The sequence below is a fragment of the Poecilia latipinna genome, unplaced genomic scaffold, assembly GCF_001443285.1.
Source record: "Poecilia latipinna isolate Pla-1442-1.1 unplaced genomic scaffold, P_latipinna-1.0 Scaffold1612, whole genome shotgun sequence".
Classification (NCBI taxonomy): Eukaryota; Metazoa; Chordata; class Actinopteri; order Cyprinodontiformes; family Poeciliidae; genus Poecilia; species Poecilia latipinna.
Genome location: NW_015114228.1, coordinates 121,319 through 146,409, shown reverse-complemented (window position 1 = coordinate 146,409; position 25,091 = coordinate 121,319). Strand labels below are relative to the sequence as shown.

The 25,091-nt window shown below is 38.8% G+C and overlaps 1 protein-coding gene across 3 annotated transcripts; it reads left to right on the top strand.

The window, feature by feature from the left end:
* The first annotated feature begins 2,714 nt into the window (after positions 1–2,714).
* On the top strand, positions 2,715–24,877 carry agap2 (ArfGAP with GTPase domain, ankyrin repeat and PH domain 2). Of its 3 annotated transcripts, XM_015059198.1 has the most exons (19): positions 2,718–4,962; positions 10,803–10,861; positions 13,507–13,594; positions 13,698–13,783; positions 14,298–14,433; positions 14,853–14,987; positions 15,063–15,181; positions 16,241–16,381; positions 16,496–16,570; positions 17,389–17,493; positions 18,620–18,800; positions 19,751–19,876; positions 19,962–20,084; positions 20,323–20,382; positions 20,582–20,733; positions 21,855–21,945; positions 22,188–22,410; positions 22,907–23,165; positions 23,813–24,877. In XM_015059198.1, exons 1-19 carry the CDS (start codon positions 3,957–3,959, stop codon positions 24,032–24,034), a joined length of 3,387 nt encoding a protein of 1,128 aa, XP_014914684.1. In that variant the 5' UTR covers positions 2,718–3,956; the 3' UTR covers positions 24,035–24,877. The 3 variants fall into 3 exon arrangements, with proteins under 3 accessions (XP_014914685.1, XP_014914684.1, XP_014914686.1); XM_015059199.1 differs by lacking the exon at positions 20,323–20,382 and having other exon boundaries at positions 2,715–4,962; XM_015059200.1 differs by lacking the exon at positions 16,241–16,381 and having other exon boundaries at positions 2,722–4,962.
* Positions 24,878–25,091: the final 214 nt, after the last annotated feature.

Below are 25,091 nucleotides of genomic sequence, written 5' to 3'. Positions count from 1 at the left end.
TGTGTGTGTGTGGTGCTCACTGCAGCATGGAGTGGAGAAATATGGCAGCTCACAGTGAAGGAGAAATGAAAAATCACCCAGCATGACCACTGCCCTTGGCCACCGGCCATCTGACAGCTCCCACCCAAACGTGCAAATGGTGTGTTGGGGATTCAGCGTCGTTTGGACGTGTGCATGCGTTATTCATATAGATGTGTCACAATAAGGAGAATTTCACAGTGCAGTAATGCAACCTGCAGCATGCGCTGCATCTCGCTCAGACTGTGTTTTACGTACAGCTAGAAAACACAGCTTCAGCTCTCTGTTTACTCTCTGTTTCCTCTGAGGATGCGTAGCTTCCCCTTGAGCCAAAGGCGGTTTTTCAGAGCTCTTTTGTATTCAGTGTGAGTATTTAATGCCCTCTCGCTGACTGAGGCAGGGAGTGGGACCAGGCGGAGCAGGTGGACCGCCACATCCTGTATTATGAGGAGATGGCTGCTGTGCACTGGTGTGTTAGGAAATATTTCACATCAAACGGTTTCTTTTTCTTTTTTCCCCTCCCCCGGAGAGTAATTAACATGAAATTACAGCCGGTAATAACTCAAGCGATCGGTGTGTAATCGTGTTTTCTGCAGTGTGTCTGGTGTTGCAGCAGTTCCTCTTGTATAATTGGTTTTGAAGATGTAGTTTACAAAAGAAAACCTACAGAATATTTATTTACTCCTTTAAAATAATCTGAAAGTTGCTGCTTAATTACTGTCAAATATATTTTCATAATTTCTACCTACTGGTTAATTTTTCATGATCTGATGGCTTAAAAATGTAGTGCAAACCTGAGCAAATAACTATTAAAATAAGGTGAATATAATCACATTATTTAGAACTCCTGAACTTACCACAACCCATATTTTCCTTAAGATTTATTAGTATTTTATGTGAAAGCAAAGTAGTGCATAATTGTGCAGTAGAAGGAATATAGTTCCTAGTTTTATTCTTTAAAAGAAATAAATAATTTGTAAAGTTATGGCCTACAACTGAGTAGGGCCATATCAGAGAATAAAATTATCAAAAAAAGTCATTTTAATGGGAGAAAAGCTTCAATAGTTGTGAAGATCTAATCACCTTTTCCTGTCTCTGTTGTTCTTTCTTTGAAACAAACTCAGCAGTTTGTTCAGTCGTTTCAAAGTCCTGCTGCTGCTGCTGATAATTTAATGCTGGCATTTTAGAAGAGGAAGTACTTCCTTATTTGTCAAACTGATAGCAAAGTGCAGCTTCAGAAGGTGATCATCATTCTTCATTTTAATGCAGAGTAACACTGCTTGGAGTTCTCATGAAACTTTATTCTGGAATTATCACAACTTTAATTTTTTTATTACTTTATTCTCATAATATTCCAGTATTAAGTCAACTTTATTCTGGTACTATTATGGTTTTATTCTAGTACTTTTACAACTGTTTTTAGGTATTGTTATAACTTGATTCTTGCATTAATATATATTTATTCTGGTAATATAATGACTTTGTTATAGTATTATTACATTTTTAGTCTCGTTTATTTTATACTCATATTCTTACAACTTTATTTTGGTATTATTGCATTGACTATATTCTCATATTATTACGATGTTATTCTGGTATTATTACACCTTTATTCTGATATTATTACATCTTTATTATCACATTACTAATGTGATAATAAATGTGTCATTAATTTCTTTATTCTGACAATACAATATTTTATTACAGTATTATTACAAGTTTATTCTTGTATTATCATTACTATATTCTTACGACTTTATACTCGTATTATTGTGACTTTTTCTTGGTATTATTATGACTATTTTTGTATTATTTTGACTTTATGTTCATAATATTATGACTTTATTCTCATGTTATTACTCTCATATGATTTTGACTTTAAGATAAATTTGTAAAACAACCTGAAGGTGCACTTTCAAGCTGTAAATATTTTGAGTCCCTAGCAGATTTGCATAAAGAACAACACTTTTGCCTATTTTTATTTGACAGGTCACAGCTCATCCACTTTAGCAGGAAGAGTCTTTGCATCGTACCCAATATTTTCCATCCTTTTCCATTTTAAGACTTTAATTAGTTGGACAAATATAAGGACATTTTACATCCTGTGTTGGTGGGATAAGTTTTATCCTTCACGACTTGACAAAAATGACCCACTGGCTTCACGTTGGGTGACAAAATATGAAGAATCTCAAACCATATAAGTATTTTTACAAGTTACTGTATGCAAAATGAATATTTTCATTACGCTTGCATTGTGTCCGTCTTATATTGATGTCCAACATGCTGTCAATGTCTCACACTGGGAGCCAAGAGCTCACCCGCTTTGACCAATGAACACACACTAGTAGGCAATAGACTACAGATCAATAAACTCAGTGGAAATCTCTTTCATTCAGCACACTCACTCACAGACACAAACACCGTTTTTATACCCTGGGAGAAATTACAACACAGAGGATGGCAGAGGAGGAAGAGGAGGAAGAGGAGGAGGGGATGATTGTGTCACCAGAGCCAGGAAGATTGTAACACCTTAGCAACAAATAAGCCAAGCCTCCCACTGAGGAGGAGCCACACACTTTTTCACACAAACACGGAGAGGCAGCTGAAGACCGATGAAGGATGGTGATGAAACCTAGACAGCAGCAGCAGTGATGCACAAAGAAAGAAACACACAGAGAGAGAGAGAGAAAGAAAAAAAGCATTCCTCTTTGTTTCCTGCCTCTTTCTGTTTGTCATTGCCGTTTAACCTTGCCTGCTTGCCTCTCCCTGTCACTGATCTTTCCTCCTGCAGTGTCGCCTCGTTTAGCAGCTTTTTCAGCCACTGTGTGAGTGCATGCGCGCGTGTGTGTGGGTGGGTGTGTGCACCGCTGGTTTACCACCAGCCGAAGGGGAGGGGATGGAGATGGAGATGGGATGAGCAATAAAAAAGCAGGGACGGTCTTAGTGGTTGGGAAAGGAGAGAAGAAGAAGAAGAAGAAGAAACACGGATCTCTCTGCATTGTATGGATTCCATATTGAATCGGGGAGGGGCTTGGTGAGGGAGGGGCACCGAAGACTCCTGGTGAAACGCAGAAGAGGGAGGGTGTGTGATGTGCTCCGGACCCGCTGAACCCGAGTGACGGCGCTTCGGTCGGAGGGCTTCGGAGCGGTGACTCGCCTCAGCCTCACCGCCTCCTCCGCGGTGCCATGCTCAGCAACAACGCCCGACGCGCTGGGAGGACAGAGGTGCTCCAGGAGTCGGAGACAGGAGCGTGATGGACATCTCCACATATCCACCCGGACTCCTGCTGGCTTCTCCTCCGGATCCCCTGCGGCACCTCCTCATCAGCGAGGTGGCGCACTCTGCAAGACTCACCCATGGTGATGATCACGGTTCGGGTGTCCTGTGCCATGCTGCTAATGAATTTTCACCTGTCCACTTAACAGCTGCTCTTCCTCTCGTTATTGATGACGTACACTGCAGGGCACTTGCTATTCTGATCTGAATCAAGGTTTTTTTTTTATTGCTGCACGGACTGAACAGCCCTCCAGAATGGGTAAACAACTGCCATCAAGAAGGATTCATCGGGCATGATAATGAAGACGAGTCGAGTGCCTGAGTAGCGGTTTGCATCTGCAGTGATAGGTTTTAATTGGCTGTTTCCAGGAACAAAAGAGCTGTTTGGGCTCCACTGGCAGAAAGCTGATAGAGTTTTTGCTCAAATGTCGAAGAAGGGTAACGATCGGCAAAGAAATCTGTGACTGAAATCAAGAAACTTTGAAGCAGGAATTTGAGGGATGGATGAAACCAGTCGTTCCTCTGCAATTGAGTCTTCCGAGGAGGTTTTTGTCTCCGCTGAGCCGTGGGAATCCTTCATACCTCAACAAACTGGCAAACTTGTTCATGGTCTTCTGTCCGGTTTCATTCATTGACTGGAGATCCACCAAAGCCTGACCCCATGAGTGGAGGAGGCGCCCTGCAGCAACGAACCACCTACCTCATCTCCCTCACCTTGGTGAAGGTAGAGGCTGTGGAGGAGAATGGCGGGGAGGCCAAGAAAAGCACCCAGGAGAAGGAGGCGGAGGCCGACCAGGAAAGAAGTCCAGGGGAAGAGATTGGGGCTCCGATCCTGGCTGAGAATGGAGCTGGAGAGAGAAAACCTCGTAGTCCTCAGAGAGATACCGTAGATGCTGCAGGTAAAGCCCCTGAAAAGCCACCACGCAACCTCTCAATCCCCCTACCTGCTGAGAGAGGTACGATCCAGCAGACCAGGTCTGTAGACACCGTTGAGTCAATGCAATGCTGGTCTCCATCACTGATCACAACACCGCCAACCGAGCTGGTCGAATCGAGCCGAACTCCCACAAGGACCAGCTTCCCTATCCGGCCAGCGGGACAGCGGCCCGTGAGCCTGCTGAAGTCCCACAGCAGCGTGACCACCCGAGGCCGCGACTCCAGGGAGGGTCGGGAACGCAGCCCTACCTCGGCCCAGAGCCTCGACCGGAAGGACTGCCGCGTGACGACGCGGTCGCCCGGTCCCTGCCGGGCATCATGGGCCGAAGCAAGCCGACCGGAAGCCTGGAGGGACCTACGGGACGAGTCTCAAACTGGGATGTCTCTGGACATCGGAGGTGGTGTGGCCGCGGTGATGAGGGACATCCCCAGGAAGGACCGGCTGAAGACGGGCTCGGCCTCCCTCCCTGCTCCGGCCAACCAGGTCCCCAAACCGGCACGTAAGGGTAAAAGCCGCACGCTGGACAACAGCGACCTGAACAGCCTTTCTGAGGACCTGGGGCTGGTCAGGGACACACAGCAGGCGCAGCAGGGTCAGCGAGGCTCTGCTAAAGACAGGAAGATGCTCAAATTCATCAGTGGCATTTTCACCAAGAGCAGCTCAGGGGCGGCAGGGCCAACATCCGCAGCTCCTCCTGTCTACATACAGAGAGATTCCAGCGAGGAGGAAGGTAGGAGGTCACAAACACTGTAGGGTTGGGCGATATGGCTTAAAATTAAATCACTTTTTAGTTTTTGGTTAAAATTGATCTTGTTTTTGTTAATATGACTATATTCTCAGGATTAGATTTAAAAAAAAAAAAAAAGTATTGTAGCCTGACCCTAATTGTACAAGTACAAAGTTACTATATGCTTTATAGAAAAGAAAGCGGAAAATCGATTAATCGGAGATTTTATTTTTAAGTCATATCGCCCAGACCTAGCAAACAAAACATGGGACCCGTTTTTTCCCAAGGGCAGTTGTAGCTACAATACAGTAGCGTCATCTTAAGTTATAAAGTAGTTATAGATAAAATTAATCAATTATTGTTATTATTATTACAGCTATGGGAGATCTGGCTTAGACATAAAATCAAAATTTTTGTTGGGTTTTTTTCATACCAGATTCGATTTTCATTTTTTTTTCAAAAATGGAAATAACGAATGACAGAAAATATTTTCAGAAATTGGCTTTTATTTCTGCCATCTTTTCTCTGGACTAAACGATGGAGAATTAGGGCCAGGCTATGAGAATTTTTGTTAACTTAGGAAAAAATTATCATATTAGTAGAAAACGACACAATTTTACCAGAAAATACTGATTTTATTTTCAAGCGATAGTCACCCAACCCTAGCTAACAAGTTGCAGCTAAGGCTGGGCAATGTGGCTTAAAAAAAATCTCCTGATTTTTTTTTTTTCAGATCCAATTTTAATAGTTGTTTTCTATGCTTAATTTCTAAAAATGGAATTACAAATGACAGGAAATATTTTAATTTTGAGAAAATTGTCATAATATTAGCAGAATGAGTCAAAAATTCACTAGAAGGGCTTAAGTTATGCTTTTGTATCAGTTTTACAGATTAGGAAATATTTAAAATTTCAACATGGTCAATTTATTTTCAGCAGCAGGACTTTGAAACGGTTGAGCAAACAGCTGAATCTATTTTGAAGAAAGACGCTGGTTGCATTAGATATCATTAACAAGCTTTTTTATTAAAACAACTTTTTTCTCATAATTTTAACAAAACGCTCAACATTCCTTATTTAAGTTTTGCTATTTTTCATGTGTTCTTATAAAATTATTATTTAAAGCACCTGGAAATACAACTGTATCCTGGTAATATTAACACTTTATTCACGTATTATTGTTGTATGACTTTATTATTGTACTACTACCACTGTATTCTTGGAATATGACATTTTGCTAGGAATTAATGTTTTTTTAGTAGCTTTTTATTTATTTCAGTCGTCCCTTCTGAGAGTTTTACATTAGAGGACATAACTAGAGTATAGTCATAATATTAGCTGAATAAAGACACAATTTTATCAAAAGAATTATGAGAAAAAGATTGTTTTAGTGAGAAACAATCTTGTATAATTAATTTCTTTGCTATTTTTTGTGACAGATTAAAATTACGACTTTATTCAACTTCATTCTTGTGTATTTTACTGTCATAAGTCTGTATTTTTGTAAATAAAATAAAATAAAATAATGATTAGTCTAATCCATATATTCCCGAATGCAAAGTCTAAGTTTTGATTAAACAAGATGGCGGCCTTAGGCGTGTGCATCACTCCAAACCATGGAAACCCAAACAGCAAATTAGTTTAAAAACATCCAAGTTTTCCAAAGACTAGATCTTCAGAAACCCAAAAATTCGACTAATTGATAAAAAAAAAAAAAAATCGATTTATCGCCAAGCCCTACGCCACTCTGCAGCTCATGATCTTCCCTTAGCGTCTTTTCTGCAGGATTTTTTCTGAACATGTCCTCTTCCTCCGTGCAGAGGCATCCATTTGAAATGAGTCAGGCTGGAATTGGGTGGGGTTGATCTTTTTTAGAGAGAAACCTCTCACAGGCTGTAATAAAGTCACGTGGCTTGGGGACATTTTCCTGCCGCCATGTGCATCTGGTTCCCGAGTGATACAGGAAACAAAAACTACCGTTTGGTGCGATGATTGCCAAAAGAGTCGTCTTAATCTAATTCCCCTCAGAGCGGGGGCAGATTTCACATGGCTGCAGGGGTAATCAGCCTTCACACACACTGACACTGACACCCCACACACTGGTGCACCTTGTTTTCTCCCAGTGTGGGTTTAAATCTCATAATGTCACCGGAGTATCTGTTTGGCGCCACAACCGATCGGGAACATTTTTAATCCCGTCTTTGATATTTTCCACCCACCGCACCTTCTGCAGCTGGAGATTCATTTTCTCTCCATCTCTTGCTTTCTCTCTATCTCTCTCTCTCTTTGTTTCAGTCTGGTTTTATTTAAATTCACTGGGGGGGAAACATGTGCAGCGATTCAGGGATTTGAATAAAAATAGATTTAAAGATTTGCTACATCCAACAGAGCGCGCCTTTTTTATTTTTATTCGTTTACTCATTGTGTATTCACGCCATTTCACACGCGCGCGCACATAAACTAGCCTCTGTATGCACGGCATACACATGCACGCACACGCTCAGGAGCAGGAGGAAGTGTTGCCATGGCAACCGTCAGACCCGGGCTTCAGTGGCAAGCCGTTGTAACATAAAATCGTTTTTCCCAAAAAATAATTTTTTGTTTGTTTCATTGAAATTTTAAAATGCTACGTAAATCTGTGTCGTTTTTCCTAATTGTAGATGTCCTAAAGTCATTCTGACTAGTCAGACTGTTAATTAAAAAGTGTATGGCAATCCTTTTCAACATAAAATCGCTTTCCACTGACTATCCGAGGATGACTGGCTGGTTTATTCAACAGACTCATATATTTTTGAAACACAGAGTTTCAAAAATATGACTGGTAGGAACATTACAATAAGACATTCTACATTCTATATATCTATAAATTCATTTTTGACTGTTCATGGTAATTTAAGATATCTGCATTTACATTCTGACTAGTAAGGATAACAATTCAAAATATCTTCAATTACATTTTGACCTGAAAATTCATTTCAAGAAGATATTTTAAATGACGTGATCAGAATTTGTCATTTGAAGAGTCAAACATCCATAATTATAATTTAAGATATTGCAAATGCAATTATGACTAGTCAAAATTTCATTTCCAGATATCTCAACTAAAATTTTGCATTTTGTGCTGTGCAATACCGGAGAACACAAACTTTGTGAACATGAAGACTGCTTCTGAAATCTACAAAGAATCCCCAATTTGACATTGCTGCATATTCAAAAATCTTTTGTCGGTTTTTATCTTGAATTTTTCAGTTTTATTTAATTTTCAAAATGCCATGTAAATATGTATCGCTTTGGCTAAACAAAATACTAATACAAGATATCAGTAAAATCTTTCTGACTAGTCATAACGTTAATTAAAGATGTGTCAAATAGAAGAAAACCCATCTAATAAAAGATATCTCTACTTTATTTGGAGTTTATAGTTCTAGATATTTCTTATTTAGCTTTGCCTCGTCATTATTTGCTTTCAACATATCTGCAACTTAGTTTGCACCACCCAAAACTATCTAACAATACATTTAAAGTATCTTGATTTATGGTGTTATTCAAGATCTTTAATTAGAATTATGACTAATCGGAACAGAATGTGAGACATCTTTAATGTACTTTAACTGTCATAATTCAATTGTTGATATTTGACATGTGTGTTTCTGATGGTAATTCATCGTAGACATACTGAATATACTGAAATCTTCCATACAAATTAATGATAATCTGACGTCATTTACTAGTCACAATGTAATTAGGTATTTTGTCAAATCAAATTGTAATTAAAGAAATCTGGTGTGGCGAAACTGATTTTATGTTAAATCGGCCTGCCATATTACAGTAGTATTGCTGCTGTTACAAAGGCAGCAACGCCTGATGGAGAGGAGGAAGACGAGATGTGAAAGAGGATGTAGTATATTTGAGATAGAGGGGAAGGTTTTAAGGTTTAAGAGAAACAGAATAAAGTTGAATATTTGAGTGTTCACACATAAACTGGATGGTTGAAGTGGAGGTAATTGGGATTCTGTGGAAATGTGCGCAGCAAAGCAGCTGAAGAACTTCACTGTCTAATCACTTCTGGCTCCAGCACCAGGCCATAAAAAGGGCTTTCAGTCAGAAAGACACAATGAGACAGACTGTCAGTGTGTGTGCCTGTGTGTGTTTTGTGTGGTAGGAATTGCCCTTTTTGTGTGTGGAAAGAGTCAGACTGCAGCAGCAGCTCGCATGAAAGCCCACTTTCACCATGGATTCGTCTGCCACAGATTTAGTTTGTATTTGAAAGACACAAACAGCCACACCTTCTATCTGTTACTCTCTTTACTATCAGTTAGAAATTATAAAAAGTCAATTTTTCTTGGATTGAGAAAGTTTCCTAGATCTTTGTGACTGTTGCCTTTTTTTGGGAGTTAACTTGAAGAATTTGGATTCAACAAACCTAGAGTATTTTCACACCTGATTGTCCGGTAGGCTCGTCTCGATTGGGTCCAAAATTACAACATTTGTTACATTTTCACTTTCAAACGAACCCCACCATTTATAAAACATTCTTACCATTCGCCTGTGGGGGGCGCTACACCAAGAACCACTGAAGGAAACGATACAAAACCCACAGAAGAAGACAAGAGCCCAACTTCCTTCTAGTAGAAATGTATGTTATATTTACCCAGAATGCCCTGCACTGTAGCCCGCTTGCTGCTTTTGGTACTTTCTCTTCAAACAAACTAAACAGGCTTGGTGTAAATGCAACCCTTGGTCTCGGTTTGCTTGCAGAGAACTCTGGTATGGTTCGAATGCATATGAACGCCAATCAGACCAGAGACCACTTCAAAAGTAGGAAGTGAGCTATAGAACAGGGTATTCTGGGTAAATGCAACCAAAACAATCAATCCAGCGCTAGCAGGAAAAATGGCTCGTAGTCTTATGCCAGAGGCAAAAACGAAATCCTACAACTGCTAAAATCTGACACCACTCCGTTTTAGTTTGCATTTGTAAAGAAAGACGTTGTGCTCAGTACTCTACGGAGGTCTTTGTGTCGTTTCCTTCAGTGGTTCTTGGTGCAGCGCCACCACAGGCAAGGAGGGGAACAGGTTTCTCAAAGTGGTTGGTTTGTTTAACAGAGCAGAGTGAAAGTGAACACGATAGGTGAAAATGTAACAAACATAGCTATTCTGATCCCTAATCTAACCGAGTTTCTCAGAATATCAGCTGCCAAGTTCTCCAGAGTCCTGCTAATCATGTCATTATTTGACTCAAGCATGCTGAAGCTGAGACACATCTAAAAGTTTTACTTAACCAATGATATAGCATTAGCTGCATTTAAATCCGTCTTATCTTTCAGGCAGCAGAGGGACCTTCCGGCCTTAGCAGATAATTTTTCTGAAGTGGGGAAGTACATTTCAAAGACTTTCTATAGTCTTTCACTTCTGCCGGCCCAGTTTGCAGTGACTCATTGTTATTCCTATTAGGGCATCGCTACAACGATCAATTTTAGCTCCATTTTCTACTTTGAGGAAGGAGACAGTGTGAAAAGCTAAGACATCTTTGAGCAGCAGACGAATCAAACCATCTGGTTTCAAGCAGCACACTGCTTTTCCCATGCTTTAAATAAAGGACAGCTAAGTTGATAAAGAGCAGCATGGTTGCAGCTTACTGGTTTCCCCGCTGTGAATTAAAGGTTATATTCATAACTGTGACCTGCAGGACCACCCGTGCAACTCATATTGCAGATGTGTGATTTATCACCCCTTCCAACAGGCAGTTAAGATGGCTGCCCTCCTCTCTGTGTATAATCAACATGATGAATCCCCTCCCTGTGTCTGCAGCTCGCTGAACATTTGTCTCTGCCTGTCTTTTTAGTAAATATCGCCAACAGTCAGGAGTGGATGCTGAGCCGATCCATCCCGGAGCTGAGAGTGGTGAGTTTCCATCACTGCAACTGATGGATCACACATTCAGCTCACAGTAAAAACCGATTCTGAGTAATAAAACTGTAGAGAAACTGTTTCTTTCTTTTTTTTTCGTCTTTTTTTTGCACAGTTCAGCATAACAGGAAACATATTACAGTAGCTAATGTTTGGTTTTCTGCTGAGTTGCAGCAGTTGCTCTCTGGGAAAATGATGCCTTTCATCCCAGTAAATCCATTTAAACATGAACCAGTTTTTCTATTTTTAACTTTTTGATTTGTCAAGTTAGAAGTCCCTAAAATATGTCATAATTTTACAAATTAAAATCACGTTTATAATAAACCAAGCATGTCATATTTTAATTAGACATATAAAGTTGTCAAACTCTTTTTTAGGGAGGGATAGGTGTAGGTATTCATCATATCATTTATCATTTATTGTGAAAATTTTCGATTTTGATTTATTTTTATGATACATTTCAGTTATTAGTGATAAAAATAGAATTAACTGTACAATCCAAAATGTTAATTTTGCTTTTTTATTCACCATTGGTTTCAGAAAAACACCAATAAATATCTGTAAATTCAAAAATATGATTAGATGCAGTTACTGTGTGCAGATTAGTGGGAAAATATATACATTTTTAAGTAACAGAAGAAACCTTTTTCAAGTGGGAATATTTTTCAAGAATATTTGTGCTGGAGACACTGAATGCTCTGCCATGCAGTCACAGCCATACAGTTACCTGACATAAATATATAACAGTTTTTTATCATAATATTTAAGTTACCACAAAATATCACAAGATAATTCAAAGTCCATATTTGCAAATCATTTTACATCCTAAACATAGAAAGAGTTTTGCCTGTTTGTATTGGTAAAACAATTAATCGGATTAACCGTAATGAATCAATTATTGAAATAATCGTCAACTAATTGAGTAACTAATTAACTGTTATTAGGACAGACTGAAAGAACAACACGCTCAGAGCAGTAATTAAGCCAAAACTGTACAAAAATATCTACATTTTGCATTTAAGATAAAAACAAAAAACTTTGTCCGTAAATATTTTCTACCTAAAACTCATCAAGTGGCTGTTTTAGCTTCACCTGGTTAATAAAATCTCATATTAACCACCTTTTACTATTCATTTATTAATCAATTAATCCCAAAAATAATCACCAGATTTACTCTAGGCTGGTGATAAATCAAGCAGAAAAAATCAAAATCAACATCTTTTCACATGTTGACTTCAGCAGTTACAAAAGCCATATTTTTATTTAAAAAATATGGCAAACAATACAATGAGCTAATGCTTTCTGAGATCATTTGTGCAAGTACAGACACAAATTATTAGTTATATAGATGTAAAAGAGAACCTTAAAATATAATTTTCTTTAATTAAAGTAGCATAATCTCCCACTGAAAGAGAAATCCAACATTTAATTTAAGAACATGTACTCTGCAGGGACTAAAATACCACGTTAAGAGATAATTAGTAATAAAAATTCACTGGTGGTCTAATTGTTGCTGCTAACTCCTTCTACAGCCTTACTTTGCAATCTCCAAGATCAGCCATGTCCAAACCTTTGACACATTTTAACTGACGTTAGACAAAAGACATTTTCATAAATTGAAAATTATATATTTGTTAATTATAGCAAAAGTTTTACTCAATTGTATTTAAATTTTGGGGAATCAATTGTTTTCTATTGCTTCGTCAGGACAAAAGAGAATTTTCAGTTGTCTTCATGACAAGAATCTGATTTGGGTCACTCTTTACTCTGAATTTTTTTGTTTTTAGCCCAGTTTGAGGAAAGACTGCAACCAGGTCTGCTTTTGACCAAGTCACTGGATGTCTGTGATCTTGTTCTCTATTACAATAAAAGCAAAACATTCGATTAATAAAAGAAAAATACTTTGTTTTATCTAATTGTCTTCCAACTGACAGTAAAAACCGCATTCAGATGGTCCACAGTTCTCTATTATGCTCTCATTGTTTGAGCTCACTAGGCCTGCAGCTACCAATTATTTTAGTAATCAATTATTCCATAGATTACTATAGTGATTAATCGATTATTATGATGATTAATCGGATTTTAAAAATTGCCATATTTTGCAGATTTTTCATTTAGCCTTTCTATACATAATATCTGAAACATTAAAATATGCAAATAAGCAAATAGTTGAATTACTTTTTTTTTAATAAGAAAACAATTGTATGTCATAAAATGAAATAATATGGCATTCAATTAATGAGCACTTGGTCATTTGTTGCAAAGGATGCATCTGTTGCTAAAAATACTACCTTTTGAATCCATAAATGGACAGTAAAAAGGTGCTTAACGGGAGATTTTTTTACTCCAGTTAACAATTAATTGATTACTACTTTAGATGACAATTTCTTCATGATTAATCGTTACAGACCTAACCTTATTTAGTAGCGACAGTTTTGGTGTTAGACTGTAAAGAACATTGTTTACCCAGTGTTGTCACAGTTACAAATTCAGTCAGACGAAATCAGCAAGTGAGAAAGGAACTGAAAGTCTGCATTAAAGTTTTAATTAATTCTGACAATTTGGTTTGAGATGTTCTCCATCACTGACCATGAATAACTTCTACTTCTTTAAATGTATTTCCTTCCTTTTTCTCTCAGGGCATTCTAGGCAGCTTGAAAAGTGGAAAGTCGGCGCTGGTGAACAAATACATCACAGGCAGTTATGCTGCGATTGAGAAGCCTGATGGTAGAAACGATTTTGTTTTAAATTAAAGTATTACCTGATTGGCTGTTTTGCAGCTCAGTGGCCTGTTAAATTGCCTTCCCGTTGCTCTTGTTGTTCCTGACAGGTGGAAGGTATAAAAAAGAAGTTCTGGTGGACAGTCAGAGTCACCTATTGCTGATCCGGGAGGAAGCTGGAGCTCCTGACGCACAGGTGTGTTTTATGTAAACATGTAGGCCTGTAACACCTGAATCATCTGTTTGGAGCTACACAGTTCCTCTCAACTCTAATCCTGCTTCACTGTTAGGTCTGCATTTTCTCCCATTGACTTGGATTACTCTGGTAGAAAACAGAAAGAGAAGTTGGGAATGATTATGTTGCTTTTCTGCACTACTTTAAAATTGAAGTCTGCCTGTAGTTGCAGCAATGGCAGCAGAGGGAATGAAGCAGTTCAGTTTGCTTACAAATACCAACATTAGCAGCCAAATTGTTGGGCTCAGCACGTCTTTCTTAGCAGTAGATGATGGTTGTTTATGACCAGGCAATTTGAAGAAAGCTTTGTAGTGTCAAACTGGTGTGTTACATATGTAGAGATTGGGTAACATTTAAATCTTCAACACAGTCCAAATCATTGAACAATGTGATGGGTTTTTACCAGGCTAGCTCGGAGATAACGTTTGGTTTTTACCAGAATAGCTTGGAGCTAACGTTTTGTTTTGTTTTCCAGTTCTGCAGCTGGGTCGATGCGGTCATCATGGTCTTCAGTCTGGAGAACGAAGCCAGTTTCCAGGAGCTTTACCAGCTCTACAGCCAGCTCAGTGCTCACCGCTCAGACATCCCTGTCATCGTGGTGGGAACCCAAGGTAAACTCACAGATTACACCGTGGAATTTACTCATCCTGGGATTAAACTTGATTTAACTCACCAAAATAGATGAACATGGGAAAAATAAACTTTTGAATTAATAAACTGTTATTTAGTTGAAAGAGTGAATTCCCAATCCATTCATCCATCCATTGATCCAGCCATCCTCATAGTAATCTATTTTTTCAATACCATAATTGAGCTAAAACTAGAAAAAGTGTGAAATATTATAATTTAAATATTTTTAATAATTTTGACCAAAATAACATACATAATTCATAAATCATTTATGCCATATTGTTATAATTTTCCAGTATTCATTTGTCATTTTGGAAAAACCTTTTGTTTGTCATCGTCACCAAATATTGTTACATAATAAAGATATATTAATACCGTCCTGTTATCCTGGATTGATCAGATAAAATAAGCAGCACCAACCCCCGAGTGATCGAGGACCAGCGCGCCCGGCAGCTGTGCATCGACGTGAAACACTCGCTGTTTTATGAGACCTGCGCCACCTACGGGTTCAACGTAGACCGGGTCTTCTCAGAAGGTGAGCTCATTTCATCCTGACCTCCATCTTAATCAGAGACGAAACGTTTTAACCGGAGCTCTGTGTGGTTTTCAGCCGCCCAGAAGATCGTAGCGCAGAAGAAACAGGCGGCGCTGCTGGCGTGTAAATCTCTTCCCAACTCGCCGAGTCACTCCGGAGGATCCACACCTGGATCAGCGTCTCTGCCCGGACAGGTGCTACCAAGGCGGTTTCTAACGTTATCATCACGTTATCGTCACCCTGTTACGTCACCGTATCGCTACACGATACGGTGACGTAACAAGTGTGCTAGCATAAGAGTTAGCGCACTTGCTAGCGCTAGCTGCTAGCATACCAGCTAAAGTAATTTTACTACATCAAAAGCAATAAAACAGAGTTTATTTAATTTCAGTGTCACTTGGAGCTTTAAAGCTGAGATGTTATCATATATGTTAAAATATATTGACAAATATACCATATAATACACAGGGAATTGACACATTAATCTATCAGAATATATACCCAATATATTGGGTAATATGCTACAATCTAGCATTGACAGATTCATATTACAATACATTAACAAATATATTTCATTAGAATATTATTTAATATAATAAAGCATGCCTGTGTAAATATATATTGTAATATATTTTAATATGTGAAAAGTGCAAGTCCCTATATATTATTAAATATATTGTAATACATTATGCTGTCATATTTTTCAATACATATTTTATGCTATGAATAAATGCTATACTGAATTATTAATCAATATCACTTGATAAATAAAGCAGCATCCTTAATTTTATTAAATCACTTTGAATAACCTAAAAATCTAAAATTTATGAAATGTAATACATGGCAATATATTTTTAATGGCTGCAAAAAATTATTTTTACCCTAGTTTCTAGTGCAAATATCTTGGTACACTAGAAATGAGACAAAATAAATTGCAAATAAAATTTCAGCAAGATAAAGAAGCTTGTTGTAAATCAATAAATCCTCAGTATTGTTAAAAAAGTACAAGTTCCAATTTCAGATTATGTCACTTATAACATGGGAAAAATGTATTGTTATGTGTTAAATAATCTGCCTGGGTAACTAGATTTTAAATATAAATCAAGTCTTTAAAGTCTAATTTTACTCCACCTCAGAAACATTTTATCACCTCATCACTCACTCACGTCATCCTCACTCTCTCCATCTCCTCCTTGTCATCTCCATTCCCATCTTGGCCCTGTGACCTCTGGATTCCCCCCCTCCCCTCTCAGGCCAGTAATGGCCCCAGCAGCTACGCCTGCTCCCTCCCCTCCACCCCTGTTGTGGGTCACAGAGACCTGAGGGCAGCTCAGGTGGAGGCGGGCGGGAGCTCGCGTCTGAAGACCATCCCCAGGCGACCTTCCCTGTTTAAGGTCAGTCCCCCGCCAAACGTTCCCTCTCCTGTCATTTCATTCTCATTTCCATCCGGCTCCCCTGTCGTTCATCTCTACAGGGATTAAAAATACTTTCTATGGGATTTGTTTCAGAACCGGGACACGGACAAGAAAGCTGGTGACTCAAAGGGGGATCAGAGCGGTGTGCGAGGCGTCCCGCTCAAACAGGTTTGTGTTGTTTTTTTGCTCACGCTGAAACGATTAATTGCATTAATTGTGATTAATCGATCATAGGGCTGAAATGATTAAACGTGATTAATTGATGTTTTTTAAATGAGCGATTCATAGGAGTTTCCAAGAGATCCCTCCTGTCTCACAGCTTTGTATCAAATAAGACTGAATTATTCATGATTAATTGATTATTAAAATAGTCACGAACTAATCTAGTAATTGATTAATCATTACATTTGCTGAAAGAACACCACAGAGTAGTAATTGGACTAGGACTGTACACAATATGCACACATTTTGCATTTAAGATAATAAAAACTTTTTTGTTTGTGAATATTTTGTACCTAACACCCCTGCAGATGTATCCTTAAATGATCAAGTGGACACAGTAGGAATGCTGTTATTACATTTTAGTCAATACAATTTTTATTTTCTTATCTTCAAAAGGATTTATTGTTTTATTTGTATTTGTTAATGTATCCCTAATATTCTACATGAAAAACTTAAATGAAAAATCTGCAGTGAGGCAGTTTTTTAATCCGATTAATTGAGAATTGTCAATTAATCGATTATTCTGATGATTATACATCAGAATTATTGATTAATCGATAACTAGTTGTGGCTGTCTTCTTTACAAACAAAAATACAGAACTCAGAGAAACTAAACAACATATCCCAGCTTTCAGTTTCATCTTTCCTAACCTTTCCCCAGCATGTTTCTATTAATACAGGAGCTCTGGGCTGCTTTGAAGGCACTGGCTAAATTTAGCCAGACTGTGTGTCATGCTAAATCTGCAATTGTCTGTTTTCATCAGGGCATCCTGTTCAAGAGGAGTGGCAACTCTCTGAATAAGGAGTGGAAGAAGAAATACGTCACCCTGTCCAACAATGGCACGCTGTCTTATCACTCCAGCTCCAGTGTAAGAAAAACAGCGTCCAGCCCTGATCGATACAGCCGTAAAGCATCCGCAGCCGCCTCTGGAGAGCGCTTATCTGCAGATTTACAGTCGCAACGACACGTTAGAGGACACATTCTCGTTTTCTGCAGCTCCAGATTTTAACTCTTATTGATTTCATGGAAAGGATTCTGCAAAAAAGGCTTCAAATTGTTTTGTTTTTTTTATATTTTCTATTTTATATAAAGAATATCATATTCTATAATTTGACACCTAGAGTCCCTGTAGGTTATGTTTGAATTTTAAATATAACTCTCAGCATGTTGAGGCAGAACTGGAAGGGGAAAGAAATTAAGAGTTTGAAAAAATATCTGTGTTTCTAGAGTTATTATTTTTCTGAGATCTTGTAATCATGTAGCTGGGTCATTATAAAAACAAATATTTGGCATATTGTTTAAAAAAATAATATTGTACACACATGGGATAGGGCTGGGCCATACGGCGTAATAATAAAATCTCAGATTTTTTTCATACCAAATTTTTATAAAAAGAGAAAAAAATAAATTACAAATGACAGAAAATATTTTTTAAAAGTGCCTTTTATTTCAGTCATCCTATCTGTGAGTTGTACAACGACGTAATTACAAGAATATAGTCATAAAATTAGCAGAATAAAGGCACTATTATACCAGAAGAAAATTACAAGAAAAAAGTTGTTTTAATGAGAAATTTATTTTTTGCTATTTTACACGTTGGTGTAAAATCCTCTTAATAATATGACTTTATCCTGGCGATATTAAGACTATATTTTTGTATTATTTTGATTTAAAAAGAAAATTGTATATTCTGTCATAGAGTTTACCTGAATGCAAAGTCCAAATAAAAGAAGCTGTAAAACTCACTTGTCAGACAAGATGGCCGCCCTGTGCGACCTTACATCACGATCTGGGTTTTTTTTAACTTTAAGTTTTTGATCTGCAATGAATATCATCCATTTCTTTATTGGCTTAATTTTAGCATCTGACACGACTACTTTGGCCTGTGTGACAGAAAGTTTGGACACCCCTCCTCTAGAGATTTACCTTGGCACCGTTTCACAGAACCTTGTTGCTAAACGAGGTAAAAACATTTAACATCTCGTCCATCACAGGACTACACACAGAACACCCACGGGAAGGAGATCGACCTGCTCCGTGTGACGGTTAAAGTTCCCGGGAAACGCCCGCCGAGAGCCGTCGCACCTGCCGGACCCTCAGCTGTTCCCCTGGCGGCTTTACCTGGAGTCAACGGGATCAGCAAGGAGCCGGCCGCAGCTGATGGCACCAGCACAGGTACGCTGAGTCAGTTCGCCAACTCAGCTGGGCATTAAACACATAATTATAATACTTTTTATTAGTATTTATTGATATTAAGGCAGAATTTTGTAACTGAATATCCAGTTTAGTTTTAAATATTGCGTAACTTAATGCTCCCTGTTTTCTCTTTTCTTAAATATTTCTTTCGAAAGAAATAAACTACATTTTAGAAAACTTTCTAAACAAAGAAAAGAAAAATAGTCTAGCAAACCTTTTTTCTATGGGAAAATAACAAACTAACAACAAAAATCTAAATTAATGGCAATCATTACGCTAACAGTGACTGAGAGAAGGATGGGTGCTGTTTGTAAAGTCACACAGTCAAAGCTTAGCAGCAATAATTTGGGTTATTTAGTCTCTCATAAGAGAAAAAAGGCAGATTCATTCTTTAAAGTCATATTTTTGCCATGTTTTTCATTCATTTATGAATGTCACAGTTAAAGCTAAGTATTCAGTTTGCAGCAGGCTAAATATTTAACTTGCTAACCAAATATTTTGTTTGAAACTGACATTCATAAATGAATGAAAAACAGTACAATACAGTGCCTCTATTGATGTTTCTGATGAGGCAAAATGAAGCTAAACACAGAACGTACAGAGGGCCGCTGTTTATGAAAAAGAAAATCAAACATTTAAGAAAAACTATTATTTCCACTGGCAGATTGTTTCACTTATAACATGCCATTTTTCCACATTATAAGTGAAATAATCTGCAAGTGGAAATAGTACTCTTTTAAATCAATATTAAGGAATTATTGACTGAAAACAAGCTAAAATGTTACTTGTAAGTTTTTGTTCTAAGACGTTTGCACTGGAAACTAGACTAAAAAATACTCGGTATGATTTTGTGTTTTTGCAGTGTATTGCCTAGTTGATATGTGTTGTTCTTACTACATGATTAACAGAAAATCTTCACCTTCTCTCAGTTCCTCAGTTGTGTCCGTCCACTCTGTCCGTCGCTGACGACCGGCCCGGCGCTTTGTCTCCACAAGGGGGCGAGAGAGGACTGCAGCGCTGCCCTTCATCGTTGTCCGCTAAAGCACAAAGTGTTGGCAAGTGTAGCACACCAGATTCAACTTTGAATGTCTGCTACCACCACAGCAACTGATTATTTTCTTTTCACCTTTTTAATGTCAGATGGCCTTGAAGGGACGGCCGGAAAAGATCCGGGCCAAGCGTCTCCCATGAGTGACAGGAAGAAGAACAGGAGGAAGAAGAGCATGAATCAGAAAGGGGATGCAGCTGTTGGCCAAGCAGAGGGTAATGTCGCTTTTCCTGGGAAATTATCTGAACATTTGGGAAATTTTCCGCTTTACTGCACTCTGAACGATTACTTTGTTTCAGTACAAACAACTTATTCCTAACTGTCTGTCGTTCCAGTCTAAAAATGGATGATCAAATATCAAATATCTCTGTTAAGATTTCTTAACAGCTTATTTCCCGTCTCTCTGTTTCTCTTTTTTTTTCCTTTCCTCTGTGCGTTTCTCTCGCTCTGCAGCCAAACGCAAAATGTGGAAATTAAAGAGCTTTGGTAGCTTGAGAAACATTAATAAGACAGGTAACACATGAGGGTGCAGAGTCTTTCCATTCCAACCATCCCAAGCATGCGTTCATCCAAATAACCCCGACATCTTTCGTTCTTCACCTCTCAGACTTTAAGCCATTTTGTGTTTGTTTTTGATAAATCTCCACAGATTATCCATGTCCAATTTGTGCAGATGTCACTAAAAGTTGTATTTGTTTTCTTGTACTTGCAGAGGAAGAGAATGCAGACTTTATTATAGTTTCCTCTACCGGCCAAATGTGGCACTTTGAGGCGCAGAGCCTGGAGGAGAGGGATTCCTGGGTGACAGCAATAGAGAGCCAGATCCTGGCAAGCCTGCAGTCCTGTGAGAGCGGCAGGAATAAGGTAAAAAAAATTCCCCAAAACACTGGAACATGTGTACTTTCTATAGAACAGAAAAGCAGAGGCATAAATCATAAGATTGACTTTAAATTGTCCCAGAAGTTATTGTGCTAAACAATAGTATTGTTGTTTTGAGACCATTTTCAAGTAATATAATGGTACACTGCAAAAGGACAAAACCTTACCAAGTAATTTTAGTCTATTTTATTGTGAAAATATCTTAGTACACTTAAATAACAAGATAAAACTAACTTTTAAGTGACTTTTCAGCACATTCCACAGACTCTGTGCCGTTACCTAGCAACCAAGGCCCAGTCCAGCCCTGTAACCTAGCAACCATCTGGAGTAGCCAGCAGCAGCTTATTTGGATTTAAAGTGACAGAGGCCCTAAAGCAGCTCATTCTGAAAGGAGCTCAGTGGTTTTTTCCCCCATTACAGAAAATGAATGCATCAGGCATCTTTTTGTAAATATATATATTTTTTCTTTGTTTCAAAACCTAAAAACAGAAATGAAATGGTGGTTCTTTACAAACAACCACAAATTTCCTAGAGTAAATATTTCTTAGACATCTTAAAGTTGTTTTTGAGAATGTTATTGAGTGAGAACTGGAGCAAAAACGGCTCTTTGGTTTGGAAAGGTTCCCAGATGTAGACAGAACTAAACAGAAGCTCCTGACCAGAGTTTGGATGTTTTAATTTATTTATTTTGAATATTTAAGATGTCTTCCAGTTGCAATATTAAATGTTCATTAGAATTTAAAGTTTATTCATCTTTGAGACAGTGTGTTTGCATTATTATGCCATTATCATTACATTACTTGAAAATAGTGTCAAAACAACAATATTATTATTTATTGCAATAATTTCTGGGGTAATTTATCATCCAGCGAAGTCTTGCTGGTCTTGATGGAGCCTAAACCTTTAGTCTTCGTGTTGGACCCTGATGGGTGTCCAGTTGTCTTCCTGTGTGGCTGAACTTGTATCTCTGCATCTGTAATTTAAATAAATTTGCTCCAGATTAATATATTTTTGCAGCAAAACAAGAAAATCAGCTTTTCTGAGGTCAAATGTCGCCCAGTTTTGTGTCTTGTGAGACTGAAATGATTGATACTTTCTGTTTCCAGGCACGGAGGAGCAGTCAAAGCGAGGCCGTGGCGCTGCAGGCCATCCGAAACACCAAAGGAAACAACCTGTGTGTGGACTGCGAAGCATCAAGTAAGTTCACTTTTTACTCTGCAAAAACACTAAATATTACCAAGTATTTCTAGAACAAAGATCTCAGTGCTTTTCAGATAATACAAAACTAACTTACAAGTAACTTTTCAGCAAGCTACAGGACAGGAAAAGTTACTTGTAAGTAAACTAGACCAAAAATACTTGGTAATATTTTGTGGTTTTGCAGTGTTATGTTTTTGCTTCAGTGCTGCAACCAGACTCACCTCCTCTTGTCCCTGCAGATCCCACCTGGGCCAGTCTGAACCTGGGCGCCCTCATCTGCATCGAGTGTTCGGGGATCCACCGGAACCTGGGGACCCACCTGTCTCGTGTTCGCTCGTTGGACCTGGACGACTGGCCGGGGGAACTCACGCAGGTTCTGGCTGCCATCGGAAACCACATGGCCAACAGCGTGTGGGAGAGCTGCACTCAGGGCCGCACCAAACCCACGCCGAACGCAACACGGTGGGTTGAACCAAACCAACAAGGTTTAGAGCTTCAGTTTGGTAAATAAACGTTTTAATACCAAACTGGGTAAATGAAAGCAGCCATTGTGCAGCGCATACAGCGGTAAAACCAGCTGACTAAACTCAACTGAGGTTGCTAGTTAACAGCAGAACTCGGCTGGGGTTGCTAGGTAACACATTGCTGATCGAATGTGACTTGACATTTGTGATGTTTTTGGAACAGTTTTGAGACTGCCAAAAAAACGTCTGGATGTTTGTTTTTTATAACGCATAGGCTGTTTTTAGAAACAGTAGAAACCCAAATGGAAGTACAAAAACTCTTTAAAACTGAGCATTAGTTGCTGAAAAGCTAAAAAATTTGAGTCTTGTATAAATTATCTTGAATAACAAACTATTATCCCAGAATAAAAAGTGTGTTCCTCACCATAACATGGAGGTTTCCTCTACGTTGTTCAATGTTTTCATGCAGTCCTGTGATGTTTCCGTGTCACCAGGGAGGAAAGAGAGTCCTGGATCCGGGCAAAGTATGAGCAGCGCGCCTTTGTTGCTCCTCTACGGTCGGCCTCGGAGGACAGCGTGCCGGCGTCGCTCCTGTCCGCAGTGACCGACCGGGATCTGCCCCGGCTGCTGCTGCTTCTGGCCCACAGCACCAAGGAGCAAATCAACGCACAGCTGGCCGCCACGCCGTCGCGTACGGCTCTGCACGCCGCCTGCCAGCTGGGAGACGTGGTCATGACCCAGCTGCTCGTCTGGGTGGGTGTATTTCTGTTTGTACTATCCACCGCTACCCTGAAAGAAACCTTAGATGTCTGGTAACATTTATTTTTAGAAGAACAAAGAAAAGAGGCCAAGCCACGTCTCTTCAAGATTTAAAACAACAGAAATGAACTGTAACGCTGCTGTTTTTTTATGACTAATCAAGTTTCACTGAGAAGAAAATAAAATGGAAACAGAAAATGAAGAGAAAAACTGATTTAAATCCAATGGATTTTCATCGATTTCTTATTCTATGTTAAATATAAAAATTTTAAAGGAGCAATATTATCCAAAGTTGACTGTTTTTGAGCTTTATATCATGCTATAATGTTATTCCCTCATTAAAGACATACCTAATGTTGCCTTGATTCTTTAATGCATGTTTGAGAAAGCCTTTAGTCTCCATGGCAACCATTCAGCCAGTGGAAAGTAGGCGGAGTTTCAGAAAGAGCAGGAGTTTCTTAAAGAGACAGAGGCCCAATTTCAAGTTGTTAAATTATGTAGTTAAATTTCATATCTACACCATTTTTGTAATAACTGAAGGCAACATGGTGCTATAAAATGGCTCTTTATGCCTGGGAAACACATAACACTGCCCCTTTAAGGAATTTTAAGTGTTTCCTCTCGTATTTATTCTCTCACAGTATGGGATCGATGTGAAAGCGAAGGACAGCCAAGGTCAGACGCCCATGATGATCGCCAGAAAAACCGGGAGCAAAGGCTGCATGGATATTTTGCTTCAACATGGGTGCTCCAATGAAACGTCCCCCACCGCCTCTGCCGCCACCGCCGCCACGCCGGTCCTCTCCCGCCGCTCCAGCACTGCCAGCCTGGGCCGGACCAGCTCCAGGAAGTGGGTGTCGTAGCCCGGACGTACCGGACGGACGCCCAGAACTTCAGACATCTGTTAAAACATGACGGGACAAAACAACGTAATGGGTAAAAAGACAGAAAAAAAATAAACAGTTACTGAAGACTGAACAACATATCAAACAACATGAAAGCAATATTCATCCGGTGAGTCGATCACTAACGTATTGCTGAAATGCCGTCCTGTAGAGCCGTAGCCGTCTTCTGTCATTCTTAGCGCAGCCAGTCTGTCCGCTTCAGTCCCACTTCCTCCCGATGAAGTGCAATAATCCAGCTGTGACGATGAAGAGCAACAGCTTTAAGTGTGAACTGCGTCAGCCGACAGCGCGCTCATCATCCGAGGATTTTTCTTGTGACTGGACCAAATTTTTGTTTTTCTTTGGCTTTAAGAACAAAACCTGAAAACGAATCGGCAGAGAAAATACAGCTAGAAAAACGAAATCTTTGTTCCAACCAGAGATGCAAAATCTATACAACAACTGCAATGTTCAGCGAAAATGCACCCAAAGGGACTCAGCTTTGTAAAAAAAAAAACAAAAAAAAGTTTGTTGAAAATATGTTGGGTTTGTTTTTCATTGTCTTTTATAATTTCTTATTGCCGTACATTCCACGAAGCGCAGTGAGCAGATGTGAACATGCAGTATGTAACCATTTGTTGAAACATTTTATTCTGGATCGCAGACACGACTACATGAAGATGCTACTCACATTTATATTACTGTTGTGTATTGATCTCATGGTTTTAAAAAGTCAAGTACGAAGCAGTTTGGGACACTTTGTGAATCATGTGAATTCTTCATGACTTAAATGAAAATAAAAACATTTTTTATTAGCAATAACGGGATTGTTTTGTTTGTGTTTCCCTTCACAGTTTGTAATTTTGCCCTTCTGAAGTGAATTCCTCGTATGTTGGTCGTTTTTGTTTTTCATGGAGGCAGTTTTAAAGAGTTTATTGACAAAAATGTAATTATTCTTGAGGTTGGAAATCAAACAAGGACAAGTATGGAACTTGATTGTTGAGGCTCTCTTTCTTTTCTAAAAAATAAATTACAA

What these genes read in the sequence shown, in the direction of transcription:
- agap2 (XM_015059198.1), top strand. Translation starts at nt 3,957, where the DNA reads ATGAGTGGAGGAGGCGCCCTGCAGCAACGAACCACCTACCTCATCTCC. An exon ending in GGCGACCTTCCCTGTTTAAG is followed by an intron (nt 16,382 to 16,495) that starts GTCAGTCCCCCG and finishes GATTTGTTTCAG; the next exon opens with AACCGGGACACGGACAAGAA. An exon ending in AGCTGATGGCACCAGCACAG is followed by an intron (nt 18,801 to 19,750) that starts GTACGCTGAGTC and finishes ACCTTCTCTCAG; the next exon opens with TTCCTCAGTTGTGTCCGTCC.